This window comes from Chiloscyllium plagiosum, chromosome 10, assembly GCF_004010195.1.
Source record: "Chiloscyllium plagiosum isolate BGI_BamShark_2017 chromosome 10, ASM401019v2, whole genome shotgun sequence".
Lineage (NCBI taxonomy): Eukaryota > Metazoa > Chordata > Chondrichthyes > Orectolobiformes > Hemiscylliidae > Chiloscyllium > Chiloscyllium plagiosum.
The window spans coordinates 40,872,969-40,899,501 of NC_057719.1; the positions used below are offsets into that span (position 1 = coordinate 40,872,969).

The 26,533-nt window shown below is 41.6% G+C and overlaps 1 protein-coding gene across 5 annotated transcripts in view; it reads left to right on the forward strand.

The window, feature by feature from the left end:
* The window catches only part of kif26ab (kinesin family member 26Ab), a 241,477-nt gene that overhangs the window by 146,635 nt on the left and 68,309 nt on the right, over positions 1-26,533 (forward strand). For 4 of the 5 annotated variants that reach the window (XM_043697536.1, XM_043697539.1, XM_043697537.1 and 1 more), the window contains one exon: positions 19,294-19,477. In XM_043697536.1, the coding sequence (XP_043553471.1) occupies positions 19,294-19,477 (184 nt within the window). Of the gene's footprint in view, positions 1-17,547; positions 17,658-19,293; positions 19,478-26,533 lie in introns of those variants that run through there. The other variant, XM_043697541.1, reaches the window with a different exon arrangement.

Genomic DNA, 26,533 nt, shown 5'->3' on the forward strand with positions numbered 1-26,533 from the left:
TGTGGGAGTGGCCATGATGGGGGCGGAAGTGACATCATCAATCAGCGTGGGGGTGGTAGCTGCATCAGCCGCATGGCTAATGGCCAGGGGAATCTTCTGGAATGTTTGAGGAGCGCTGGTTATGGAGGTGGGTGGATAAAAGTTTGTTGTACTTACAGTTTTTGATGTTTGAGATGGAGTTGAAATACTGTTTGTTGAGAGTATGAATTCTCCTGAGGATGTAGTACAGAGTGGGTCCTTTGCAATTCTGAGAGAGTGTGGCCCTCAGCTGAGGGAGGGCTGACTGTAGAGAGGTTAGGTGCCGGCGCATTGCTGCAAGCGTGGAGCGGAGGATCTTGAAGGAGAACCATTGCTGGTGTTTTTGAATCTGTAGTCTGTACTGTTTGTCTTGTTCGGGTCCGAACTCTGCTGGTTTAAAGGTGGTCTGGAGTCCATGTGGGATGAGTTGGCTATGGAGGCAGGCACTGAGGAAGCAAATGTGGCTGTGATGGCAAGTTTGTTTCAGGACATGGTTGAAGAGCTTCAGGGCAGAGGAAATGACCTGGGAGTTGCAGTGGGAGAGGGACTCCCTGAGATTCTTGTAGAGAGAGGAGGAAAACTTCTTCAAGGCAGGCATCCTTTCAAGAGGATTCGCAGTAGGGCTAAAATCAACGAGGTAAAACAAATCCACACTGACCCACCACCCGTACATTTAGCCAATTTAGCATGCCCAATTCACCTAACCTTCACGTTTTTGGAATTTGGGAGGAAACCCACACAGACACAGGGAGAATGTGCAAACTCTACACAGTCAGTTACCTGAGGCAGGAATTGAACCCAGGTCTCTGGCACTGTGAGGCAGCAGTGCTAACCACTGTGCCACTGTGCTAGGTACCAAAAAAATGTAATGTTTCGTTAAAGCAAATGAAGGAAGTTCTATTTTTGCTATTTATTGTTTTACAAAACTTAGAGGTTTTGAGATCTTTTATGGATTTCAGAAACTGATTGAACCATTAATTAATAAAACTAATTGTCCAAGGCTACAAATTTATAAAGCAAATGCATCATTTGATACTCCATATGATATTTTTCGAACCTACCACTATGGACAAGGATGAAAGGACATCAATGGGACTGATGTTGGTGTAGCGAGAGACCTGAAACCAGAACCGACCTATCAGCTGGAGAGCCACACCACTTTTCTTGAAAGTCATACCTGAATTAAATGCCTGTTAAGCAAATAACTGGCCAGTGCTGGATCTTTCATGGGGTTGAGGACCTGGGAGTGGAAATTCTCCTCCCTATGTGACAGCACTCAATCAGAGGTCAGCAACCCTCTATTGCCTATCAGAGCTACTGAGATGGTGGCTGCCACTCACGGTGGTAGTGAGAGTCTCAGGATCAATGATGGACCAAGGCCACTGATGTATGAGGGCAAGATGTGGATTGCAGGAATGGGTTGGGGGAGGGGGGGGGGGGTGCTAGCAAGAAGAAGTGAAAAATTTGTTTTATTCACTCGTAGGACTTAGGCATCGCTGGCTGGCCAGCATTTTATTGCATGCTCCCTAGTTGCCCTTGAGAAGGTGATGGTGAGCTGCCTTTTTGAACTGCTGCAGTCCATGTACAAGGGGAGAAGGGTGCAAGAAAGTAGATTGGAGCATGGCTATGAGTAGGCCTTTTCTATATTCACCCCTTTCCTGATGCTAGCTCCATTAAGTCTGGCAATGAGTAACTTTGAACGAAGGACACCACAGAAGACCAGAGGCAATCCTAACCAAGTCTCTAGTAAAGTTAACACAGCCTGTTCTGATGGAAGAGGTTAATATCTGACTGAAACGTTAACTCTGTTTCTCCCTCCACAGATTGTAAGACTTGCTAAATTTCTCCAGGTTTTAATTTCAGATTTCTGACATCCACAGAAATTCACTTTTATTGACTGACTCAATCACTGTTGATCTGGGGTGCAGTAATTGTTTATTAAGATGTTGCATTATCAAACTTTGAGTGTTATTACAGCAGAAGGAGCATTAGATAACTGGAATAACAGATATTCAAGAAGAAGCAAATATCTGTGACAAAATTTGTATATGATGGTCTATTAGCATACTGTAATTTGCCTGATATTTCTGGAAGTAACAATCTCATTCCTATGGCTTTAGGTCAGTTAGGTAGTTAATGGAACATCAGGTCCTGGTCCTTTATAAACACCAGTTGTTGTTTTATTTTTATAGCTTCTTTTGTATAGTAAAATGGACCAAGCCACTTCACAGAGTGTGGTGCTGGAAAACACAGCAGGTCAGGCAGCATCCAAGGATCAGGAGAATTGACATCAGCTCTCCTGATGAAGGGCTAATATCCAAAACATCAATTCTCCTGCTCCTCGGATGCTGCCTGACCTACTGTGCTTTTCCAGTACCACAATCTCGACTCTGATCTCCAGCATCTGCAGTCCTCACTTTCTACAAGCCACTACACAGCAGCATTATTAAATAAAGTTGGACAATAGACGCAAAATAAATATTTTGGCAAATGGTTAAAGGCTTGGTCAAAGAAGTTGATTTTAGGTAGTGTCTTAATGCAGGGAGAAAAGTCTAAGAGGGGGCAGAGATTGAAGGTAATAACCCAGAACGTGGTGTTTTGGCAGCTGAAGGTGCAGCAAGTAATGTCAGGCTTTTTCAGGAGGCCACGTTTGGAGGAGCATAGGTATTCCAAAACTTTGTAGGGAAGGAGAAGTTTATTGAGGTCGGGAAAGGCTATAGGAGTGTGAACACAAGGATGAGAATTCAAAATTGAGCTATTGCTTTACTGGGAGAAATACAGATTAGCAGCCAAAGAATGGGTAAACAGGACTTGGGAAAGCTATTACATGGGCAACAAGAGATTTGGATGACCTCAAATTTACAAGGGGTAGAGGGAAGGGGTTGGCCAGAAGTGTATTGCATTGGTCAAATGTGGAATTAACAAAGATATGCATAAGGATTTTAACACCAGATGTGCTGAGGCTTTGTCAATGTCATGGATCTGGAAATAGACTACTTAATGATGGCACAAACATGTGTTTGGAAGCTCACCGTGGGGTTAAAAATGTTACCAAATTTGTGAACTGTTTGGCTCAACTTCAGACAGGAAGAGGGATGCAATCAATGGCAGAATTTGTAGAAGAGACTTATAGTATGGCTTCAGTCTTCCCAGTACTTAATCAGAGGAAACATTTGTCCTTCCAGAGCTGGATGTTGAACAGACAGTCTGCCAATTTAAAGATAATGCAAGAGTTCAGTAAGTTCGAGTTGAGATGAAGCTGAGTGTTGTCAGTATATGTCGGATTGTGAGTTTTTGGATGAATTCACCAAAGGGCAGCCCATAAAGTGAAGACCCAAAAATAGATCCTTGTGGGACACCTGGGATCATAATGTGGGAGTGGAAAGAGAAGCAATTGCAGACGAATCTTGGTCACAACTGGCTATCCTTAATTAAATGAACTATGGACTTTGTAAATCAGGAACAAAAACTGAAGTTGCTGGAACAGCTTAGCAGGTCTGCCAGCATATGTGAAGAAAAATCAGAGTTAATGTTTCAAGTCTGGTGACCCTTCCTCAGAAAGGGTCACTGGACCCAAAACGTTAACTCTGATTTTTCTTCACAGATGCTGCCAGACCTGCTTAGCTTTCCAGCAACTTTTGTGGCTATCCTTAATACTTAATCATACATTTAAAACTTCTACTTAATTTGAAATCTAACTTCTAGATGATTCATCACATTATAATAGTATAATTTCTTCCTCTCCCTCAATGCTGAACTGAAAACCAAATTACATCACATAGATGTGATGACAACTTGCTATCATTAAGCATGTATAAAATAGCTTCAGAAAATGCACTGGGCTGTACTGTGGAGGGAAATCTACTATTGAGAAGATAATGGCTTATAATTGTATGTCTTACATTGCAACAAGCAGGCAGGTGAATATTTTGCACTGGAGAACATTAGTGCCACTTGAAGAAAATGTAATTTAGTCTGGATATACTAATGGCTGACTTCAATCCTTGTGATATATAAATAATAATTAGATGTGGCTCATGTATTTGTGCCATTGTGCAAATTTCAAAATTAATTTACAAATAAGCATTTTAGCATTTGGTAAACCAGCCATTCCATTGTTGTAATTGTATTTATTTATAACATCCTTGTCAAATGCAGTTTAAGATTTCAGTTATTTAGATTGGGTATAGTAAGTGCCCCACTCCATTTTAACTACCCCTTTCTCAGGTTTCTGCCAGGTTTGGGGAGATTATAATCAACTCTTTATAATTAAATAATTAAGCATGAAGAATGACTGTTTCGAGAAGCTTCCAAAACTCTCCCCAAACCCGAGCCATTACCATGTGGAGAGAAGAGAAAAGGGAAAATGATATAAGACCATAAGACATAGGAGCTGAAATTAGGCCATTCAGCCCATCAGGTCTGCTCTACCATTCAATCATGGCTGAATCGTTTCTTGACCCTATTCTCCTGCTTTCTTCTGTAACCCTTGATTCCCTTGATACTCAAACACCTATCTATGTCAATCTTATATATACTCAATGACCTGGCCTCCACAGCCTTCTGTGGCAATGAATTCCACAGATTCACCACTCCCTGGTTGAAGAATTTTCTCCTTATCTCCATTGTAAAAGGTCTTCCTTTTACTCTAAGGCTGTGCCCTCAGGTCCTCATCTCTCCTACCAATAGAAACATCTTCCGAACATCCATTCTGTCCAGGCCTCTGCAAGGAATATTAATGATTAAAGGATTTTCTAGGAACAGATTTTCCTCATTAAATTTAGATAAGGTGGCTTCCCTGAGCAAACAGCACTGAGAAAGTTCAAATGGGAACATCTTTTTCTGCCCATTAATTCAAGCAGACAGGACATCAGGCAGACTCTGGTACACGTGAGCAATCCACCCTCGCCTTCTTACGCTGTACATTGAGAACATTTATTTGCTCAAATACAGTAAGAAGAAATGTTCATAAAACAAACTGACATTCTTTAAATTCCAAAAGCAATGGGCCTTATCTTCTAATATCAACCACAGCAAATATTGAGGCAACCTGTTGTGTGTTAGGACTCATCAGAAGCCCTGATCCAAATATATGCGATGGAATTGCCTGAGAAGTTTAAAGTTCCAAAAGGCAGATTTTCACTGTCCAAGATCTTTAAGAATCAAAGTTGTTACACTGTTTAACCTATAGTCTAACTCAGTGATTAACAACAGAACTTAACCCATCAGACCCACACACAGTCCGAATATACCACCCACCATCCATCTGACCTGACTATCCTCTGTATGACCCCACCCAACCATTCACTCACTCAACTAGTCACTCAGTGACTCCTCTGAAAACCTTTGTGATCTTTAATTGCTTAGCTAAATGTGGCAGCTGATATTATAAATATGTGCTGTGTTGTTTGTGCTGTTCATCACAGTGGATGGTTTCTTGACCAGTTTGAAAGATGTGAAAAGATAAGGGCAGAGCAATTTTCACCACCAATGGTGTTTTCACCGTCAATGGTGATTGCCTAGCGTTGTCACTGATTGGAAGCTCTGGATCAATAAAGGAGCTAGGTATACCTTTGTTCATTCAAAGTACATAGCTTTTGTTTTCTGAGAAAAGAATACAGTTTGTATTCATATTCCCTCTTGTTTTTCCTGACTTGATATAAAAGTTGTGGATGAGTCAAGAATATAGCTTGCTAAATGTTAAGTTCCAATTAAATAGCAGTCAAACCAAAGCATTGTTTTTGGCCTTCACCACAAAATCAGTTGCATTATTGTTGATTTGCTCCCTCCTTGGCCACTGTTTCTGTCCCATTCAGATTATTTGTAAACTTTGCACCTTTTTGATATTCGGCTGAGTATCTAAACATACATCTCTGATATAACAAAGACTATCTACCTCGACTTCGATAACATTGTGTCTCCACTGCTGCCTCAGCTGATCTAAGCATGACAATTCTGAGGTTCTGTTGGCTGATCTCTCATCTTCCTTGTACTTATTTATTAGCAGCCTGTATCCTGACAACAAATCCCATTTGCCAATCACCCCTATGCTTGGTAATCTACTTGGGTACTTGGTCTGCCAATATCTTAACATTTTGATCCTTGTGTTCAAATCCACCCAAAACCATCCAAGAATGTCTCCTTTCTCTAACTCTGGCTTCTTGCACATCACTCTCTCCACTTCATTTTTGTCTTGTGCCCTCAAATTCCATTTCTAAAATTCAGCACCTCTGCACCTCTCTCTACTTTTCAGAGCTGGATCAAAATCTATCCTTTAGGTCAGCTATTCTATTCTCTTCTTCGGTTTGTGTAAGGTTTTGTCTTTTTTTCAAATTTTTTCAAGGACATGGGCGTCGTTGGGTGGCCAGCATTTATTGCTTCTCCCTAGTTGCTGTTGAGAAGGTGGTGGTGAGTTGCCTTCTTGAACCTGCTGTGGTTTAACCCAGGATGCCCTTTTGGAGGGAATTCCAAGATTTTGACCCAGTGACAGTGAAGGAACAGTGATATATTTCCAAGTCAGAATCATGCAGGACTTGGAGGGGAACTTGAAAGTGGTGGTGTTCCCATACATCTACTGTGGTTGTCCTCCTACATGGAAGTGGTTGAGTGTTTGGAACATGCTGTCTAAGGAATTTCTGCAATGCATTTTGTAAATAATAGCAGCAGTGTGTACTGAGCATCAGTGGTGGGGGGAGTGGATGCTTGTGGATGTGGTGCCAGACAAAAGGACCATTTTGTCCTGATTGGTGTCAAGCTTCTTGAGTATTGTTGCAGCTGCACCCATCCAGGCAAATGGGGAGTATTGCATCACACTCCTGACTTGTGCCTTGTAAGGTGGTGGACAGGATTTGGGGAGTCAGAAGGTGAGTTACTCACCGCTGTATTCCAAGCCTCTGACCTGCTGTTGTAGCCACTGTGTTTATATGGCAAGTTTAGTGAGTTTCTGGTTCATGATGACTCCCAGGAAGTTGATAGTTGGGGATTCAATGATGATAACACCATTAAATGCCAAGGGGCAGTGGTTAGATTGTCTCTTATTGGAGATGATCATAGTCTGGCATTTGTGTGGCTCGAATGTTACTTGCCCCTTGTCAGCCGAAGGCTTAATATTGTTCAGATCTTGTTGCAGTTGACCACTGATTGCTTCAGTATGTGAGGAGTTGCAGTAGTGCTGAACATTGTGCAATATTGGTGAACATTGCCACTTCTGATATTATGATTGAGGGAAGGTCATTGATGAAGCAGCTGAAGGACACTATTCTGAGGAACTCTTGCAGAGATGTACTGGAGCTGAGATGACTGACCTCCAATGACCACGCCCATCTTCCTATGTGTCAGGTATGAATCTAACCACCAGAGAGTTTGCCCCCGATACCCATTGATTCCAGTTTTGTTAGAAATAGAGTGAGATATAACTTTATTGTCACATGTACTCAAATGCGTACAATGAAAAGTTTACAAGTCGCCACTTATGGCGCCATCTTAGGTACAAAGGTACCGAGGTAAAGATTGTTAAGTACAAATCAGAAAAGTAAAGAAATAAGAAGTCCAGCAATATAGATCATTGGAATAAATGAGAAAATAAAGAAATAGAAAATTCAGAATAACAGTCCTTCCAAACCAGTCAGACTTCACCTTGACGCTGTCAAGGCTAGCAGACCACTCTGTAATTAATCTTGAGGCTAGAAGTCCATGTTGAGGCCACGCTAACCTTCTGACAAGTAGCCGCACTGATCTGAGAAATTACTACGCCAGGTCCGCTCTGAGGCCAGGAGTTGGAGCTTGCCATGAGGCCTGGAGTCTGAGTCTGTGCTGAGACCAGGAGGAGAAAGTGAGGTCTGCCAATGCTGGAGATCAGAGCTGAAAATGTGTTGCTGGAAAAGCGCAGCAGGTCAGGCAGCATCCAGGGAACAGGAGAATTGGCATTTCGGGCATAAGCCCTTCTTTAGGGCTTCTTCAGGGCTGAGACCAAGAGTTCAGGGCATCACCAAGACGAAAGAATGAAAAACACACAAAAGGGAAAAGGGCTCCTTGATGCCACACTCAGTCAAATGCATCCTTGGTGTCAAGGTTTGTCATCTCACCTTACCTCCTGGAATTCAGCTCTTTTGTCCATGTTTGACCCAAGGCTGTAATGAAGTCAGGAGATGAGTAGCCCTGGTGGAACCCAAACTGGGCGTAACTGAGTAGGTTATTGCTGAGCAGGTGCTGCTTGATGACTCTTTCCATCACTTTACTGACGATCAAGAGTAGACTGATGGGGCAGTAATTGACTGGATTGGATCTGTCCTGCTTTGCATGTATAGAACAAACCTGTGCAATTTTCCACCTTGTTGGGTAGTGCCAGTGTTGTAACTTTACTGGAACAGCTTAGCCAGGGAGCGACACATTCTGGAGCACAAGTTTTTAGTATTATTGCCGGAAAGTTGTCAGGCCCATAATCTTTGCAGTATCTAGTGTTTCCAACTGTTTCTTGATATCACATGGAGTGAGTCAAATTGGCTGGAGACTGGTATCTGAAATGCTGGGGACCATTGGAGAAGGCTGAGATGGATCATTCAATCGGCACTTCTTGCTGAAGATTGCTGTGAATGTTTCACCCTTATCTTTTGCACTGACTTGCTGGGCTCTTCCGTTATTGAGGATGGGGATATTTGTGGAGCCTCCTTCTCCAGTGAGTTGTTTAATTGTCCAACAACATTCATGACTGGATGTGGCAGGACTGCAGAGGTTAGATCTGATCTGTTGGTCGTGAGATCACTTAGCTCTGTCTATCACTTGTTGCTTCTGTTGTTTGGCATGCAAGTAGTCCTTGTGGCAGCTTCATCAGGCTGACGCCTCATCTTCAGGTATGCGTGGGACTGCTCCTGGCATGCCCTCCTGCACACTCCATTGAACCAGGTTTAATCCCCTGGCCTGATGGTATTGGTTGAGTGGGGGATATGCTGGGTCATGAGGTGGCAGAATGTGTTGGAGTACAGTTCTACTGCTGTTGATGGCCCACTGAACTGGATGTCCGGTTTTGAGCTGCTAAATTAGTTCAAAGTTTTATTTATAAGCACTATATAAATGCTAATTGTTGTTGGCTGTACAGACCATATTTTATTTTCCCTCACTGCTGATGATGTTGACTCCTTCCTAGAATAAGGTTCCATGAGTTTCAGTTACTCTCTATTTTCTCCAAATGACAGTTATTGATGCTTGATCATCAATGGTGAAAATTAGAAGGTTCGTCAATCAGAAATTGGGGGATGTGGGGATGAGGATGGAGGGGTGGCTATTACTTTGCAGCCTGATCCTGTTCTTTCTTAAAAGCAAGGATCACTGAGTATTGGAGCTGAAAATGTGTTGCTGGAAAAGCGCAGCAGGTTAGGCAGCATCCAAGGAACAGGAGAATCGACGTTTCGGGCATAAGCCTGAAGAAGGGCTTATGCCCAAAACGTCGATTCTCCTGTTCCTTGCATGCTGCCTGACCTGTTGCGCTTTTCCAGCAACACATTTTCAGCTCTGATCTCCAGCATCTGCAGTCCTCACTTTCTCCTCACTGGTATTGATCAGGAGTGGGAGCATTGACCAGCTTATGGTTTTCTTAACTAGATGGATGGGGGATGTATGATGGTTGTGGTGGGTCTGAAAGCATAAAAACCAACTGTATTTCCTGTGCCCTTCCTCTGGCTAAAACAAGTTAAATTAGTGCAATTGTGTGTGTTTTGCAGTCTATGCGACTCCATTTTCTCTGAACCATCAAGGAAGCAGACATTTAATTTTAAAGAGTCAGATTTAATCCCTCCATCATTGCGTATAATATGAGGATAAATCTAATTATTTAGGACAGTTACGTCAATAATCATAATTCATATTTATGTTTTATATTATTATATAATTCAATTGTAATATTTTGCTAGTTAACCCTACCGCTTGCTATGACCAGACAGTAATTGGATATAATAAGGAAAATTACACTTCCCAATTGACAATGTTTAAGCTCACTTTTATTTATGATTGTGTTTCAACCTTATTAATCCACATTTTAACAGACATTATAAACAAACAACAATGTACTGCTGCAAAAGTATTAAGTGATTCAGAATTTTCCTTTATGAATCTTATACCTAACTGAGGCTTTGAGAGAAAGGAAAGTGGCCAGACACGGAATGTACATTTTTTGCAGGATCTTACATCTTTGGTTTCTGCAAAAGTGGATTAATTTTTTAAAAAACGCATAAGAAAAGTTGCATGTGGGAAAAGGATTGCTTCTGATTGCGAGAGCACAGGCCACACCACTTGCCTTCAGTCATGGCTTCTTGCTTCTCTTAGGCTGCTACATGACAGGAAGATTGATCAGAAACAGGAGTTAAGGGGACAAGATGCTTCCAGAGGGAGGAGAAGGACTTGAAGGGTGTGGTGAAGGCTTCTGCACAGGAAGCTTGAGTTACTGGAGTTCTCCCAGGAACATTTCTCTTGCCTGCACCTAAGAGATCCTGCAATAAATGTGTTGTCCAGATGCTTTCAGGAAGAAAATTCTCATATAATTCTTCCAGCTCTTGGAACTAGATCTGCAGCTTCACAACAGGGCAGGAATAGTGCTGATAGTAACACTGTAGGTTGAAGAAAGCAACTTATTTCTAACGGTTTCCAGATGAGGTCCACTGCTACAGAGACGTGACACAAGCTGTTCATGCTTCCAGGAGAGAAACCAGAGAGAAATAGCATGACTGTGCATGTAGCTTTCAGCAGATAATAGGATTCTCCATAGAGCAGTCTGTCACCAACTGCACAGGCGTGACTTTACGGATGCTGCAGCTGCCTGTGAGGTATATCAAAATTCCTAAGATTACTCCACTCTATGGAGTTATTGGCCAAGCTGGTAGGTTCCTGCTGTCCTGACTCTTCCATTTTGTGATTCTTCCATTTTGCACTGGTCTGTTGTTCCATCAATCTTTCACCCATCACATCAAACCAATGGATGGCTTCCAATTCACACATTGTGGGTAGGGAATACAGTATTTTATGTTGTGCGAAGTAAAAATAGAGCATTATTTCATCTGGGAGGAATATTCTGGCCTTGGACAGTGAGAGGGAAGGAAGTAAAATGAAGTGTTTGTGTGGAAAGGTGTTGTGGGCAGGAGAGTTGATATTGGGTGCGATGAAGAAATGGACCAGTATGGTGAGGGAATGGCCCTTTTGGAATGCTAAATAGGGAAGGGAGAGGAAAGAGTGGATCCATCCTGAAATGTTGATTAACGATTTTGTGCTTATTGAGACTATTTAGGTGGAAGGCCGGGGGAACCAAAGTGTGGTTTTAAAGTTGGGAGAAGGGACAAGAGCAAATGTACAATGGGACAGACATGATTGAGTGCCTTGTCAACAATAGTGGAGGGGAATCCTTGTTGACAGAGAAGGAAGACGTCTCAGAAGTGTTGTATGGAAGACTCAGTTATTGAAAGTATTCAATGGAGATGAAAAAACTTGGAGCATGGAATAGAGTCTGTACAAGAAGTAGAGTGTGAGGAAATGCACTTGAGGGAGAAGGGAGTCAGTTAGCTCATTTATTTGAACACCCTTAGAAACGGAGTTGAGAAACGGAAGACATGATTTGGAAATGGACCAGGTGAATGTCAGGAAAGGATTGAAATTGGAAGCATTGGAATTTTCCAGTTCAGTTTGAGGGCAGGAAATGGCACCAATGCAGATATCTATACATCAGAATCATAGCTGAACTGTCTTCACATCTCACAAAAAAAAGGTAGGCATTGCCAGGAGCCATATGGGTTCCAATAGCAACATTTTAACTTCAAGGAGTAGGCGGAATTGAAGGAGAAGTTGTTCAATGTTAGAAAACATTCAGCCGGGTAGAGGAGGATGCTGGTAGATGGACACAGATTAGACATCTGCTCAGAGTAGGAGCAGAAATGCCCAGACCATGCTGGTGGGAAAGTGGAGGTGTAAAGGGTCTGCACACCCATGGTGTAGGTGAGACAGTTGGGTTGGTGAGGATTCGCCACGGCACATTCGCTGCCGCTGATTAGCCACTGTCAGTTCGCCACCAGCGTTTCTCCACTGGTGTCGTTTGACCTCTGGAGACTATTTGCCACCGGAAATATATATATGTACTGATTGTTTTCCCTCCCGCCTGTTCTTTCATACTTCTCAGACATATATATCATTTTATTGGTTTATACATAAAAATGAGTTACAAACACTTGCGGTGGCGAAGCGTCCTCAGCAGCCAGTGGGCGGTGGCGAAGCGTCCTCGGTGGTGGAAAGGCAGTGGCTAATCGGCGGCGGCGAATGGTCCCAGAGACGGTTAGGTTTAGGAAACTGGAAACACTTGACGTGTCAGAGGTCATTAGAAAGGTCAGGCAAATTGGTAAGAGACTGGAAAAATAATGTTAACATAGAAGGAAATCTGTTCAGTAGATCAGGAGTGAGGTTTATGGGCATTGATGTTTGTAGATCTTGGGAAGTAGATGAAAATGGGATGTTTGTATTTCAAGGTTAATAGAGCTGTGGAGGAAAGATCTCCAGTGGAGATGAAGTCTGTGATAAACCTGGAGATGAATGCTTGATGTCCAATAGTGGGCTCATGGTCCAGCAGTAGCTAGGTGAAGTATTACAGATTTGGTGTTTGGCTCTGAAAGGTACAATAATTTGATAGACAACACCAGCACTATCCCTGTCAGCAAGTTTGATCATTGGACCTAAGAGAATAAAGTGCTGCATGAACCGAGAGAGGCAGGCCTGTGTAAGTGATGGAAGTTTAAAAGTTAAGATGGCTAATGTCATGGCTGAAATATTCATCATGGCCTAGGTGTTGTATTCTTTTCACCATCAGGTTATTCAAATATGATAAAGAAGAAATTAACTGTGGAGCTGCCTAGTCAGAACACTCACCAAGTGTCAGATAGATTTGCTAGTATAATTTGAGGAGGAACTGCCTGGATTCCGAGCAAAGGGCCCAGTTATAAATGTTAAGCCAGTGTAGTCATTGTCAGGGTTGAGAGTGTGGTGCTGGAAAAGCACAGCAGGTCAAGCAGCATCTGAGGAGTAGGAGAATCAATATTTCGGGCATATGCCCTTCACCAGGAATGAGGCTTGTGGGCTGGGGGACTGAGAGATAAATGGGAGGGGGTGGGGCTGGGGGGAAGGTAGCTGAGAATGCAATAGGTAGATGAAGGTGGGAGAGAAGGTGATAGGTTGGAGAGGAGGGTGGAGTGGATAGATGGGAAAGACGATGGACAGATCAAGGGGGTGGTGCCAAGTTGGAGGCTTGGGATAGGGATAAGGTGGAGGGGGGTGGCATGGAATGAGGAAACTGGTGAAATCCGCAGGAGGCAGGGTGGGAGGAGGTGTAGTCATGGGCACCCGCATATACCCCAGCTATGCCTGTCTCTTTGTCAGGTACGTGGAACAGTTTTCTTCCGCAGTTACACCAGCACCATCCCACACCTCTTCCTTTGCTGCATTGATGACTGTATCGGTGCTACCTCGTGCTCTCATGGGGAGGTTGAACAGTTCACCAACTTCACTAGCACCTTTCACCTGAACGTCAAATTCACCTGGACCATTTCAGACACCTTCCACCCCTTTCTGGACCTCTCCATCTCCATCAATGGCGAACAACTAAGTATGGACACCTACTAGAAACCCACTGACTCCCACAGCTACCTGGACTACACCTCCTCCCACCCTGCCTCCTGTAAAAACGCCATCCCTTATTACCAACTCCTCTGTCTCTGCTGCATCTGCTCCCAGAATAACCAATTCCATCATAGAAAATCCCAGATGGCCGTCTTCTTGATAGATCGCAATTTCCTCTCCCATGTGGTTGACGATGCCCTCCAGCGCACCTCCTCCATTTCCCACACCTCCCACACAACAAGGACGGAACCCACTGGTCCTCACCTTCCACTTAACCAATCTCTGTACACATTGCCTCATCCTCCGTCACTTCCACCAGTTACAAACAGACCAGACAAATAGGGACATATATTTCCCTCCCCACCCCTATCAGCGTTCCTGAGAGACAATTCCCTGTGTGACTTCTTTGTCAGATCCATGCCCTCCACTAGCCCACACCCCACGTCTGACACCTTCCCTGCCACTGCAAGAAGTGCCAAACCTGCGCCCACACCTCCCCCTCACTTCCGTCCCAAGGCCCCAAAGGATTCTTCCATATCCAATAGAAATTTACATGTACCTGTACCAATGTCTTCTACTGCAGCCTATATAGCTTCTTCTACATCCAGGAGAATGGGCGCCACTTGCAGATCGTTTCAGAGAACATCTCCAGGACACCTGCACCAACCAACCCCACCACCTGAACACTTCAACTCCCCCTCCCACTCCACCAAGGACATACAGGTCCTGGGCCTCCTCCATCGACAAACCCTAGCCACCCTATGCCTGGAGGAAGAATGCCTCATTTTCTACCTTGGGACCCTGCAACCACACAGGGTTTATGTGGATTTCACTAGTTTCCTCATATCCCCCCCCACCTTATCCCTGTCCCAAGCCTCCAACTCGACACCACCCTCTTGACCTGTCCATCAACCTTTCCTATCTATCCGCTCCACCCTCCCCTACAATCTATCACCTTCTCCCCCACCTCCATCTACCTATCCAGTTCTCAGCTATATTCTCTCCCATTTATCTCTCAGACTCTCTGCCCACAAGCCTCATTCCTGGTGAAGGGCTTATGCCCGAAACATCGATTCTCCTGTTCCTCCTTTTCCAGCACCACACTCTCAACACTGTTCTCCAGCATTTGCAGTCCTCACTTTCTTCCGGAGTCATAGTCATCACCAAATAAAATGAAGTCATCAAAGCTATAAAATGTATTGATCTCTGATCCAATTCAGAAAGCAAAAACAAATTTACCTTACTATGGAAGCGAGTGACTGACTCCATTAGTCTTGTTGGTAACTGTCTCAGGCTGAACTAGACTGTTTACAGTTGGTGTCACAGTTGACCCTGAGATGTGATTCCAATCATATTTCTGTGCCATCACTAAGGCTGCATTCTGAGAATATTATGCATTTTTGTCTCAGTTTATTTTCAGCCACTTGATAGCTCCAGACTTGAGTATTTCATGCATTCCCTGGCCAACCTTACACATTCTACTCTCCATACATTTAAGGTCATCCAAAACCCTGCTGCCTGTGTCCTTACTTAGGTTATTACTCCTGTTCAGCATCTGTGCTCACATTAGGTCCTGGTTAAGCAATCCCTCAAATTTAAAATGCTCATCTCATGTTTTCATACACCTCATGGCCTCACGTCTCCCGATCTCACCTTAAGCCCCGAAGTCTGGTCATATACTTGCACTCTGTCAATTATGACATCTTTAACGTTTGCTCTCATTCTCACATTGATGGCTATGCCTTCAGCAGCCTAGGCTCTGCATTCTGGAATTCTCTTCTGAAATCCCTCCACATCCTCACCTCTCTGGTCAGGCCACATTTGGAGTATTGTGCACAGTTTTAGGCCCCATATCTTAAAAGTATGTACTGGCCTTAGAGTGTGTTCAGAGGAGGTTCACGAGAATGGTCCCAGGAATGAAAAGTTTAACATATGAGGAATGTTTGAGGACTGATTTATACTTAATGGAGTTTAGAAGGATGAGGGGGGATCTAATTGAAACATACAGAATACTGAATGACCTCGGACAGAGTAGATGTTGGGATGATGTTTCCATTGGTAGGAGAGACTAGGACTCGAGGGCACAGCCTTCGAGTAAAGGGAAGACCTTTTAGAATGGAGAAAAGGAGAAATGTCTTCAGAGTAGTGAATTTATGAAATTCCTTGTCACAGAAGGCTGTGGAGGCCTGGTCATTGAATATGTTTAAGACTGAGGTATATAAGTTATTGATCAAGGGTTACAGGGAGAAAGCGGGAGAATAGGGTTGAGAAACTTATCAGCCATGATTGAAGGGCAGAGCAGACTCAATGGGCTGAATGGCCTAATTTCTGCTCCTATGTCTTATGGTCTAATGGTCTTTCTTTCTTTATGGTGTACTTTAAGACTTACCTCTGAATGATCTTTTGATCACTTGACCTAATTTCCCCTTATGTGGTTTACTGACACAGTTTGCTTCACAATGCTAATGTGCCTTTGGAACTTTTCTTTGATTAAAGGTACTATAGGAATACAAGTTGTTGTTGAAATGTGCTGGTCTCGTGTTGAATACAATAACCATTGCCTCTCAACACATGTTGCTAAGTGGCAATTGTAGTTAGCTGACCAGATAACTTTCAGGCGACTCTCTGTGTGGAGTTTGCACATTCTCCCCGTGTCTGCGTGGGTTTCCTCCGGGTGCTCCGGTTTCCTCCCACAGTCCAAAAAAAATGTGCAGGTTAGGTGAATTGGTCATGCTAAATTGCCCGTAGTGTCAGGTGAAGGGGTAAATGTAGGAGAATGGGTCTGGGTGGGTTACGCTTCGGCGGGTCGGTATGGACTTGTTGGGCCGAAGGGTCTGTTTCCACACTGTAAGTAATCTAATCTAATCTAATCTAATCAAGTAATCTAATCTAATCAAGATATAGTCTTCAAAATTTTACACAATGTCCCACTTTATTTGAAAATGAATATGATCTTTACAAGTAGAAGTGATTGTATACTTTATAAATACAGCATTTCTTTATTGAAACAAAGGCTCCTTTACTCAGATCAGTTTCTACTTTGTACAAAAATGCTGAATAGCTTTATCAGAGAGTATTTAATAATGTTTATTTAAGACTATAAGTAAATAATGAATGCTGTTAGAATGGTTGATTTAGCATCTTGAATGATTTGCATAAAACTACTAAAGAGACACAATTGTGTTCCAGCACAGTTTGAGGGCACAAGGAACAAGAATTCTCTTTTCTGGCTAATGAAGAATTCATGGCAATCTTTGTGTTGTGAATGGAAGATAGAAGGAATTAGGGAAGTGGTGGTCACATAGTGTGAATGTATTGCTACCTCAGCTGGCACTGGAGAAAGGGAGGGAGTAGGAAAAATCAAGGACAGCTGCCAGTTCTCTGTCAAAGTAATGGAGAAATTTTAATTTGCATCATGATTAACTGAAAGCTGCTCATTGAAGATATTGACAAGGAGGAGCCTTTGACAAGAGAGGCACGGGACAAATCACGCCTGAGCTTCTGTTCCTTGAGAAAGCAGAGATTAGACGGGATTAGTATTTAGCTCTCCGGTGAGCATTTATAAAGGTGACGGAGAGAGGCTGCATTGTTCATTCTTTAAGAGTTAATACAACTTTTGGATACATGGGGATCAGACAGAGAGGAAGATTCGGAACTGTTTCAGAAATCAACAGCTAAAGATCAAGTTGAGCAGGGAGGGAAACTGACAGTGTAAAGAAGGGAAGATGTACAATATGATATTCAAGTCTCTACTGATGAGCTATTTATGTATCTTGATGACTTATGCTCGGCACCACTGCAGTGCCTTTGTTGAGCTCAGCGGTTTATCAGGAGTCACCGTGTAATCATGTGGAAACCTCAATGATTGCTGCTGGACCAGACTGTCCCTACACATCCTGGATAATGGAGTGTCAAAGGAAAATGGATAGGAAAGTTGTGGTTTATTGGCTTTATGTGCTGGTTATAAACCCTAACTAGATGATGGATTGGAAAGAACTGTAAGTAAATTCAAGCATCTTTTCCTATATTGATTTACAACAGTTGACTCCAGACACCTTCATTATATTGGTTATCAATCATATTTAGTAGATTATTCTTTTGGAGTTTTGAAGGAATAAAGAATTTGAGGATTATTTGAGTTTGTATAAAATATGACCTTTACTTTCCTCTTAATGAACTCATAGAACATTTCATTTTTTAATGTCATTTAAACCCATTGTCTGATTTGATACTGTGATTTTGATTTCAAATGTAATCTTGTAATTTAAAATTGTTGTTGCCTTTCTGATGTCAGAGGTGGAATCTTGTTCAAAGATACTGATTTAATGCTGGCTCAGAAAAATGGCTTCGATCATTACTTCTAAAAGCTTTTATCAAAATAAAAATTCTGCTGTTACTGATAACAAGGAAAGTAATTCAATACTTTTAAATATGATTTCCACACCTAAAATAATGAAAGATGATTGAAAATGTCTTTAAGAAGAAATAGAATTCCCTATACTTGATTGAAATTGTAGCAAGTAATCTGATAGTTTTTCCTGCAACATGCTTTCAACTACAAGAATTGCTTCACCAAAACTTCAGAGTTAGCAGCGGGTTGAAGCTTTGTCTGTCTAACTGAACAGTGGATGTGCAAATGCAGCCTTTAAGTCCTGTTTCCTTTCACAGTCTCTCCCAAGGGAAATCCTACTCTAGACTTTATTGAAGTAATAATTATTTCATCAGATCTCGTGTATTTCATGTCTGTATTTGGACTGGAACCTCCAGAGGCTACAGTTGTCATTTTTATCCAGGATTGACCACTTGCATTGCAGCACATGGTTTACAAAACAGATTTTTGCACAATTCAGGGCACGATGCTAATGGTTGTTTTGAAAGTTTAAAATTAAATGTAGCTTTAATAATAAAATTCTGTTACTCGAAAGTGTCCTGTTGGAAAGGTGAACTTTCACATCTACTCTTCTGTCAATACTGAAAAGCTTGAGTGCTTGATTAGTGATGAATTGACAATTAATTTTTCATCCAAGATCTGAAAATGCATTAGTGCTTTCATGTTTTGTTTCATTGAGCAATGCTGTTTTAACGAGCCACTATGGTGCCGAATTATTTATGGCCTGTTGTGTTTGCCTGCTGTTTGCACCTCTTGAGTAAACCAGAAGCAGAACTGATATAGTAATTAATGGGAAGCTACAAAAGTGACCATTACTATATATTTTTCCAGAAACTGGAGGAATGTGATTCCTCTGAAATGCAAATAACTTGTTAGATTATAATGTATCGTCTACTCCAGAGTAGTCCATCTGGCCTTATAGTGACAGGAGAATGATTTCAGTTTTTATGGTGTCACTGAGATTTCTGAAGCCTTGGACTCAGCTGCTGAAGCTGTTCAGCAAGTTATAGTCTAATTGAAACTCTGCTAGGGAGAATTAAGTGAATATTGTCTTGGCTATATTTCTGCCTGAATCTGCCTATATTAGTCTCTTGACAGAATAGTCCTATGGAATTTGATTAGAATCAAATGAGTTGATTTGTTAAACAGGGAATGATGACATTGAACATCTGTTTTGTTGGGCCAAATTACATTTCACTCTTAGTAACACAACTGTTTTGTTTTTGTCTCCTTCTATTCTACAGAGCAGCACAGAAGCTGAATCTCTCTTCAAAGCAAAAGAAAAACCATCCACTTCTCCAGCATTCGCACGAGCTGTCAAACAGCAGAACAAATTTCAGTGGTATTTTGCAAGTGTCCCCTCCCCCCGCACCACCATGCCTTTTGAGGGCTGTATGTAAAGTCAAGGACAACCCAGGCATTGGAAAGGTATGAGCTAAGTCTGCTAACAGTTGTCTTTGATGCGTGTCACTGCTGAAATCTGTGTAAATATAGATACATTAAATAAATCCTGCATTTCTGTTAAACTTAATTTTAAATGAATATCATTTAAATATAATAAAACACATCTCTTGATAAAGTTTTATTACTTACAGATCATTTGATGATGTTTTGTAGACATACATTTGTAAACTTCTGGAATGTTCCTGGCTCCAAGCTGAAAACTGCAGTGCGTATATCACTTTGTAGTGCATTCATAGGGCTAAGTGGAGTCCACCACATTTCTTTATACACGGTCCAAAGTATAATTTAACACTGGAATTTATAATATGATCTTAACTTTATCAGTATTAATTGGATGCATGATGTTGAATTTCAGAAGACAAGCATTTCCAGTACAGACCCTCACAGTCAGTTTGCACACTATTTCATCACCCACAGCAAACTCTATTCTGTTATTTACGTAGAAACCCTACAGTGTGGAAGAAGGCCATTCGGCCCATCGAGTCCACACCAATCCTTCGAAGAGCATTCCACCCAGACCCACCCTTTCTACCCTGTAACCCTGCATTTCCCATGGGTAACCTACATATCCCTGGATGCTACAGGCAATTTAGCATGGCCAATCCATCTAACCTGCACATCTTTGGACTGTGGGAGGAAACCGAAGCATCCTGAAGAAACCCACACAGTCACTTGAAACTGAAATCTAACCCAGGAGGTCTCTGGCACTGTGAGGGAATTATTCTAACCACTGAGCCACCATGTCTCTTACAGAGTCTCTTAATGTTAGGTGCTGTTGTTTAAGGATGTCCCTGCACACATGCTAAGTACCCCCATTTTAACTGCAACAGTAGATGGAATCTTATTCCTTCCACTTAGTGGGTTTTAGTAACGGGGAAAGGGAGAGGCCCCTTTTCAATCAGGTGGAAGGGTATCCAGGTGGGACACTGCCACCATTCTACCTCCACTTGTTAATGGAGGCCCTTCAGTGGATAATTAATACCCCATTAATAGGTCTCATTCCACCACTGTTGATAATAACCCAGCAGTAGAGGGGAATGCTTGCTTTTCAGGAAATACAACACACAAACTCTGTTCGCATTGTTTGAGAATTCCCCAGGGCTGGAGGGGTTAGATGGTCCCCTCACTCAAGAAGATGTTTGTACCTGAACAATACCAGTGGCATTGGGAAGGAGGTGGGGGAGCTTCTCACTGACAGCCACCTCTGTCCTTGCTGCAATTCCCTTTCCACATGCGCCCCTCTCCTGCTATCCCTCACTTCTTGTGGGTGCAGCAGTCATTGTATTCCCAGTGGCACTGCCATTTGATTGAGGTGCTGGCCTCTGCTTGGCTGGTAGCTCTTGGTAGGCTGGACCTGCACTCCATAGTCCTTGAATCTTCACGTAAGTCCCGTGACCAGCCTGTCAAGTGTCCAAGTGGATTAAAGTACGTTGAACTTTGCCAGAAAGAGGAAGCCATGCAACTTTCGAGACCCCTGCCACCTCCATAAGATTCTGCACTGTGATGTCATGATGAACTATTGGGTGAAAACGTGATGTTTTGGATGAACAATTCTAAGATTGTACTTCTGAAATAAATATTGATTACAAAAGGGAACATTCATTTGAAAGTGATATTTAACATAGCCCTGAAGTTTTTGAAGAATGCTTTTCATCAGCAAATAGCAGCTCTGTGCAGTATTATTGAGTTCCAATTTATACAGAAAAATAGTTAGAAAAGAAGCATAATTCCTCAATCTTTCAATATCTGAACTTTCATTTATCAGTACAATTCTTTTGTGGATAAGTGATCAGTCCCTTCTAATCTGTTTTTAACAATAAAAATAGTTGATGCAGAATGATTGATCAACCAGCCGAACTTCTGACTCATGTTGTCTACCTAATGACTCAATTGAGAGACTCATCTGAAATCTAAAGCTGCCTACACTCCCCAAGCCATTAACCTCCACTGCAGGGAATGAGTACATGTTCATTTGCTGTCATTCTTGCCTCTGAGTCAGAAAGTTACTGCCCCAGTTCAGGATATGTGCACCTACCTTTTGTTGACCTTTTAGTAACCAGTTCCACTTTTTCAAAAGAACTTTCGTTTTTGTTAGTTGTGGTGTTCACAAAATACTTTGACCTTTTTTTTAGGGGATCTGATATGGTGTTTTTGAAATGCAAATCTTCTCCAGCTTTGACTGGGCTGATTTTGGTTAAAGTTAACAGCTGGTTTAGAAACTCCGAAAAGTGTTGCCAGCAAAATATAGGTTTAAAGAGACAATATCACAGATTCATTGAATTTCTACAGCATGGAAGCAGGCCTTTCGGCCCATCGAGTCCACACTGACTTTGACTAGGCTGATTTTGGTGAAAGTTAACAGCTGGTATAGAAACTCCGAAAAGTGTTGCCAGCAAAATATAGGTTTAAAGAGACAATATCGCAGATTCATTGAATCTCTACAGCATGGAAGCAGGCCTTTCGGCCCATCAAGTCCACACTGACCTTCAAAGAATATCCCACCCACTCCCACCCTCCACCCTATCCCTGTAACCTTGCTTCCCCATGCTAATCCATCTAACCTGCATATCCCTAGAACTATGGAAAATTTAGCATGGCCAATCCACCTAACCTGCATATCTTTATGTTTGATTTTTCTCAGAATATCTGAAATATTCTGATCTAAGTGGAGGCTAGTGATGGCATTGTTAGAGTTGAATGCAAGCTTTTGCTGCTGTCCAGGCCTTTTGATTGATACAAGGATTTGGATCTTTTGTCTGACTAACATCTGGAGTTATGAATACATCCATGGGATCCGATGAACCAGTAAACCAAATGATGATATAGATAACATAAGGTGATCATGGATGAATCAGAAGACCAGAGTCTCATTGAAGGTGATTGAGGCAAGCAGTTGGGGATAGGCATCATCTTGAAGAAAAACAACAATCAGCCATGTAATTTGGAATTCTCTCAGTTATTTGGCAATACACAAATATTCAACATAGGAAGTTGTTCAATAATTTGTGCTGCACATATAAGACAGTTATATTTTAATTAGAAGTAACATATCATAAGCAAAATATTTTTTATATAGATACAAATAAGTTTGTAATATGGATGAACAGAACCTGATGTTTATTCATCATACGCACAGTTATACAAATAATTTGTACAATTAGTTCTTAAGTACAACTGAAGTTAATTGTTTAAAGTTCTATATTGTTCAGCATTCATCCCATTTAGACAGTTCCATTTATGACAGCTTATTAAAAAAACAAAGTCCATTAATTCAAAATTGGGACTATTTTACTTTTTTTTCTTACATAAATAAGTGATTCATGATGAAGATAATTTTCCTCCTCACAGCCACTGGCACTTGACATTTACTACATTTTTTTTCAATCCAGAACATGTCTGCATGTAATTTAAGATCTAACTGTTTTGTTCACTGTGAATATATTGGTGCTAAATCAAAACTTAACTTTTAATGTCAAATGAAAATGCAGGTAACAAGGATAATGGAGAAATTAACATCACTTCAGATCATGGCAAATTAAAATCCAATTGAATTCTCCATGGTTACAACTGTAGACTGCCTTCTGATGAAAGTGATGGAAATGTTGCATTTACATATTGAATACAAACCATGCCCTGCACTATTACACTGGTAAAAAGAAAAAGAAGTACAAAACACTAATCAAGAATATCTATTATGCTGATCTCATTGTTCTAAGATTCATTTCGTGGTCAGGAACTTTCAGTTGCACTGTTATCTTGACACCTTGTCAATGAGGTAGTTGCTAAACATGCCAGTGTTCAAAACAAGCCAATGTAGCTTGTTTACATTCTGCCCAATATCTTTCCAAATGAGAAGGTAAATTGAGTGAAGTATTTAATAAGCAGATGATCTGCCGCTGTTCATCTTCAGCCCCTGGCAAAATAGAAAATTACCATATTTCTCAATGCTTGACCTCTGTAGAAATCTGTCCATCCCTTTTCATCCATGACTCCAAATGGTTCATGTGAACTCATCTTGACTGCACTTTTGGATCAGTGGTGCTGGAAGAGCACAGCAATTCAGGCAGCATCCGAGGACAGGCAAAATCGACGTTTCGGGCAAAAGCCCTTCATCAGACCTGGCTCGCAGGTTGGGCAGACTTTAATCCCGCTAAAAACTTGACTGCACTTTTCCCTATTTTGAATGGAATAGGATTTAAAGATTATAAGGTACGCATCACCAGAATTCATGTACAGCACTTTAACCATGCATTACTGACTATTTCAAGAAGAAAATAAGGTCAAAAATATCTGATGGTCAAACCAATATATAAGAAGACTTTTAGCCATTTTGGTTTGGGACTTTTAATCATGTAAAGGAACTGACTATCTCCATAGCAGAGTCTATTTGAGCCTGATTAATTTCTTTTTTATTGCACTTGACCCTGATTCTCCTCAAGTTGCCTATCTATTGTTGTTTAATACATAATTATAGTGTAGACTGGGCTTTGGGGAGGGGCGGCATATGTCTAAGACAGAAAAAGGACCTGGATGGTAATACTTAAAAGAAAGCATTTGAAAAGCTAAATTTGCTGTCAGGTTGTTTTGGTTATCAATATAATTTGGAGGCAACTGTAGGAAATCCAAAGTCTGGTTCAAAACTGCTGGCTATCTTTCCTCTTCTTGTGAATAATGCTGCACAGAAAGATAATTGAGAATGATTTGGGTCGAATTGGTCCATTATTTTTGCTTTTTTGTTACGGGGTGCATATATCGTCAATACTCAGGCGGTTTGGCTGAAATCAGAAACATGCCATGTCAGGGTCACAGGTATGAATATACATCTCACCACCTTGAAGCACTTTAATCTTCTCTAACTGAAGTCTGGAACTGGTGCTAGCCTGGTTGATTTGTTGGAAAACTTGAAGGGATTTGGAGCATGCCTCAGAGAAAGGAGAGAATGAAACTTGAAAAAATGCCCTGAGACAAAACAATTTTTCAAAATTTGCTCGTGGGGTGTGAGTGTCACTGGTTACTTTCTGTATATACTTGAGTAAAAGTCAACTTTGGCACTTTCTTTTTCCCATTCATTCACACTAGGGTAAGTGAGGCATGTGCAATCTAATCAACAGGACATTGGAGTGGCCTGTTTCACTCCTCAAGACTTTGACTCACCACTTCACTCTTTCTACAGCTCATAGCTCCTTTCCTGCTTTCTTCCTCTTTCTCTCTCTCTGTTCTAAGCCCTCGCACACAGATGGGGTTCAGAAGAGAAAGTGGGAAGGTTGGGGGAAGGAGAGAATCAGCTTGAGGGTGAAGCAGCAATCAGGAGAGCCAGCAAATGAGAGGCTGTGGCATTAAGAAAGACAAGATAGTTGGCCTGCAAGGGAGATATTAACTCGGTCTGAAGTGATGAATTAAGGTGTTTTGATAACAAATTGGGCCTTGACTTTTATCAATGATTTCTTGAATGTATGTGGTATTTATCAAAATTTAAAATTACTCAGTATCATGACTGACTATCAGTGAGGCTAAAGATGAAACCTAGTAGTGTTATGACTCACGAGAATAGCCTACTGAAAATCAAGCCCTGCTATCCTGGAGTCATCACAAAATTTGAAGATTTTATGAAGTATGTGAAGTTCCCCAATTTACCTGATTTTCAGGCCCAGGTTGACAAAGCATAGATCAGATTTCTGTACTGAACAAGAACTAGAGTTTATTACAAATAATAAGACTCTTGCTGCAGTAAAACAGTTATCAACCATCAGCACATAATGCCATTAATGAAATTTTAATCCCCTTATAAACTCCCCTATACACATACACAGACAAATAGACAGAGTAAAAAAGGTTATAAAAGATTGGAAAGACAGTTCATTAGTCTTTGTTGTCCAGATTCTTAGTTGAGATGTTCCTTTTGACTCTTCCACTGGCCAGCATATTGTTTCCACTGGTCAGTGAGAAGTACAGGGTAGCTGGTGCACTTAAGAAAAGTCTTTGACTTGTCAGTTAAAAGTCACAGCATACAACAACTTATGCATGGAAGATTTTCTTCAGGGTTACAGTGTGTTTTGACGAAGAGAAGCTGGAGAAGAGCTGAACATATCTCTCCCTGAGGAGTCATGGACATATACAGCATGGAAACAGACCCTGGGTGCACCTGTCTAAGCCTACCAGATAGCCAAATAAATCTACCTCCATTTGGCCCATATCCCTCTAAACCCTTCCTATTGAAATACTCTTACAGATGTCTTTTAAATGTTGTAATTGTACCAGCCTCCACCACTTCCTCTGGCAGCTCATTTCATACAGGCACCACCCCTTCGGTCCCTTTTTAAATCTTTCCCCTCTCACCTTAAATCTATGCCCTCCAGCTCTGGACTGCCCCATCCCTCAGAAAAGACCTTGTCTATTTACCCTATTCATGCCACTCCATAAGGTCACCCCTCAGCCTGCAATGCTCCAGGGAAAATACTCGCAGCCTATTTAGCCGCCCCCTGTCGCTCAAGCCCTCCAACCCTGGCAACATTCTTTTAAATCTTTTCTGAACCCTTTCAAGTTTCACAATGTCCTTCGTAAAGCAGAGAGACTAGAATTGAATGCAATATTCCAATAGTGGCCTAACTAACAGTTCCCAACTCTGATACTCAAGGGGCTGACCAATAAAGGAAACCATACCAAATGCCTTCTTCACTATCCAATCTACCTGTGATTGTACTTTCAAGGAACTATAAACAAGCACTCTTGTTCAGCAAGACTCCCTAGTACCTTACCATTAAATGTATAAATCCTGCCCTGATTTGCCTTTCCAAAATGCAGCACCTCGCATTTATCTAAATTAAACTCCATCTGGTCCATTGGCCATAAGATCAAGATCTCATTGTAATCTGAGGTAACCTTCTTTGCTGTCCACTACACCTCCAATCTTGGTGTCATCTTCAAACTTACTAACATTCCTTCTATGTTCACATCCAAATCATTTATATAAATGATGAAAAACAGTGGACCCAGCTAACTTCCTCCCAGCTCCAAGCTGTT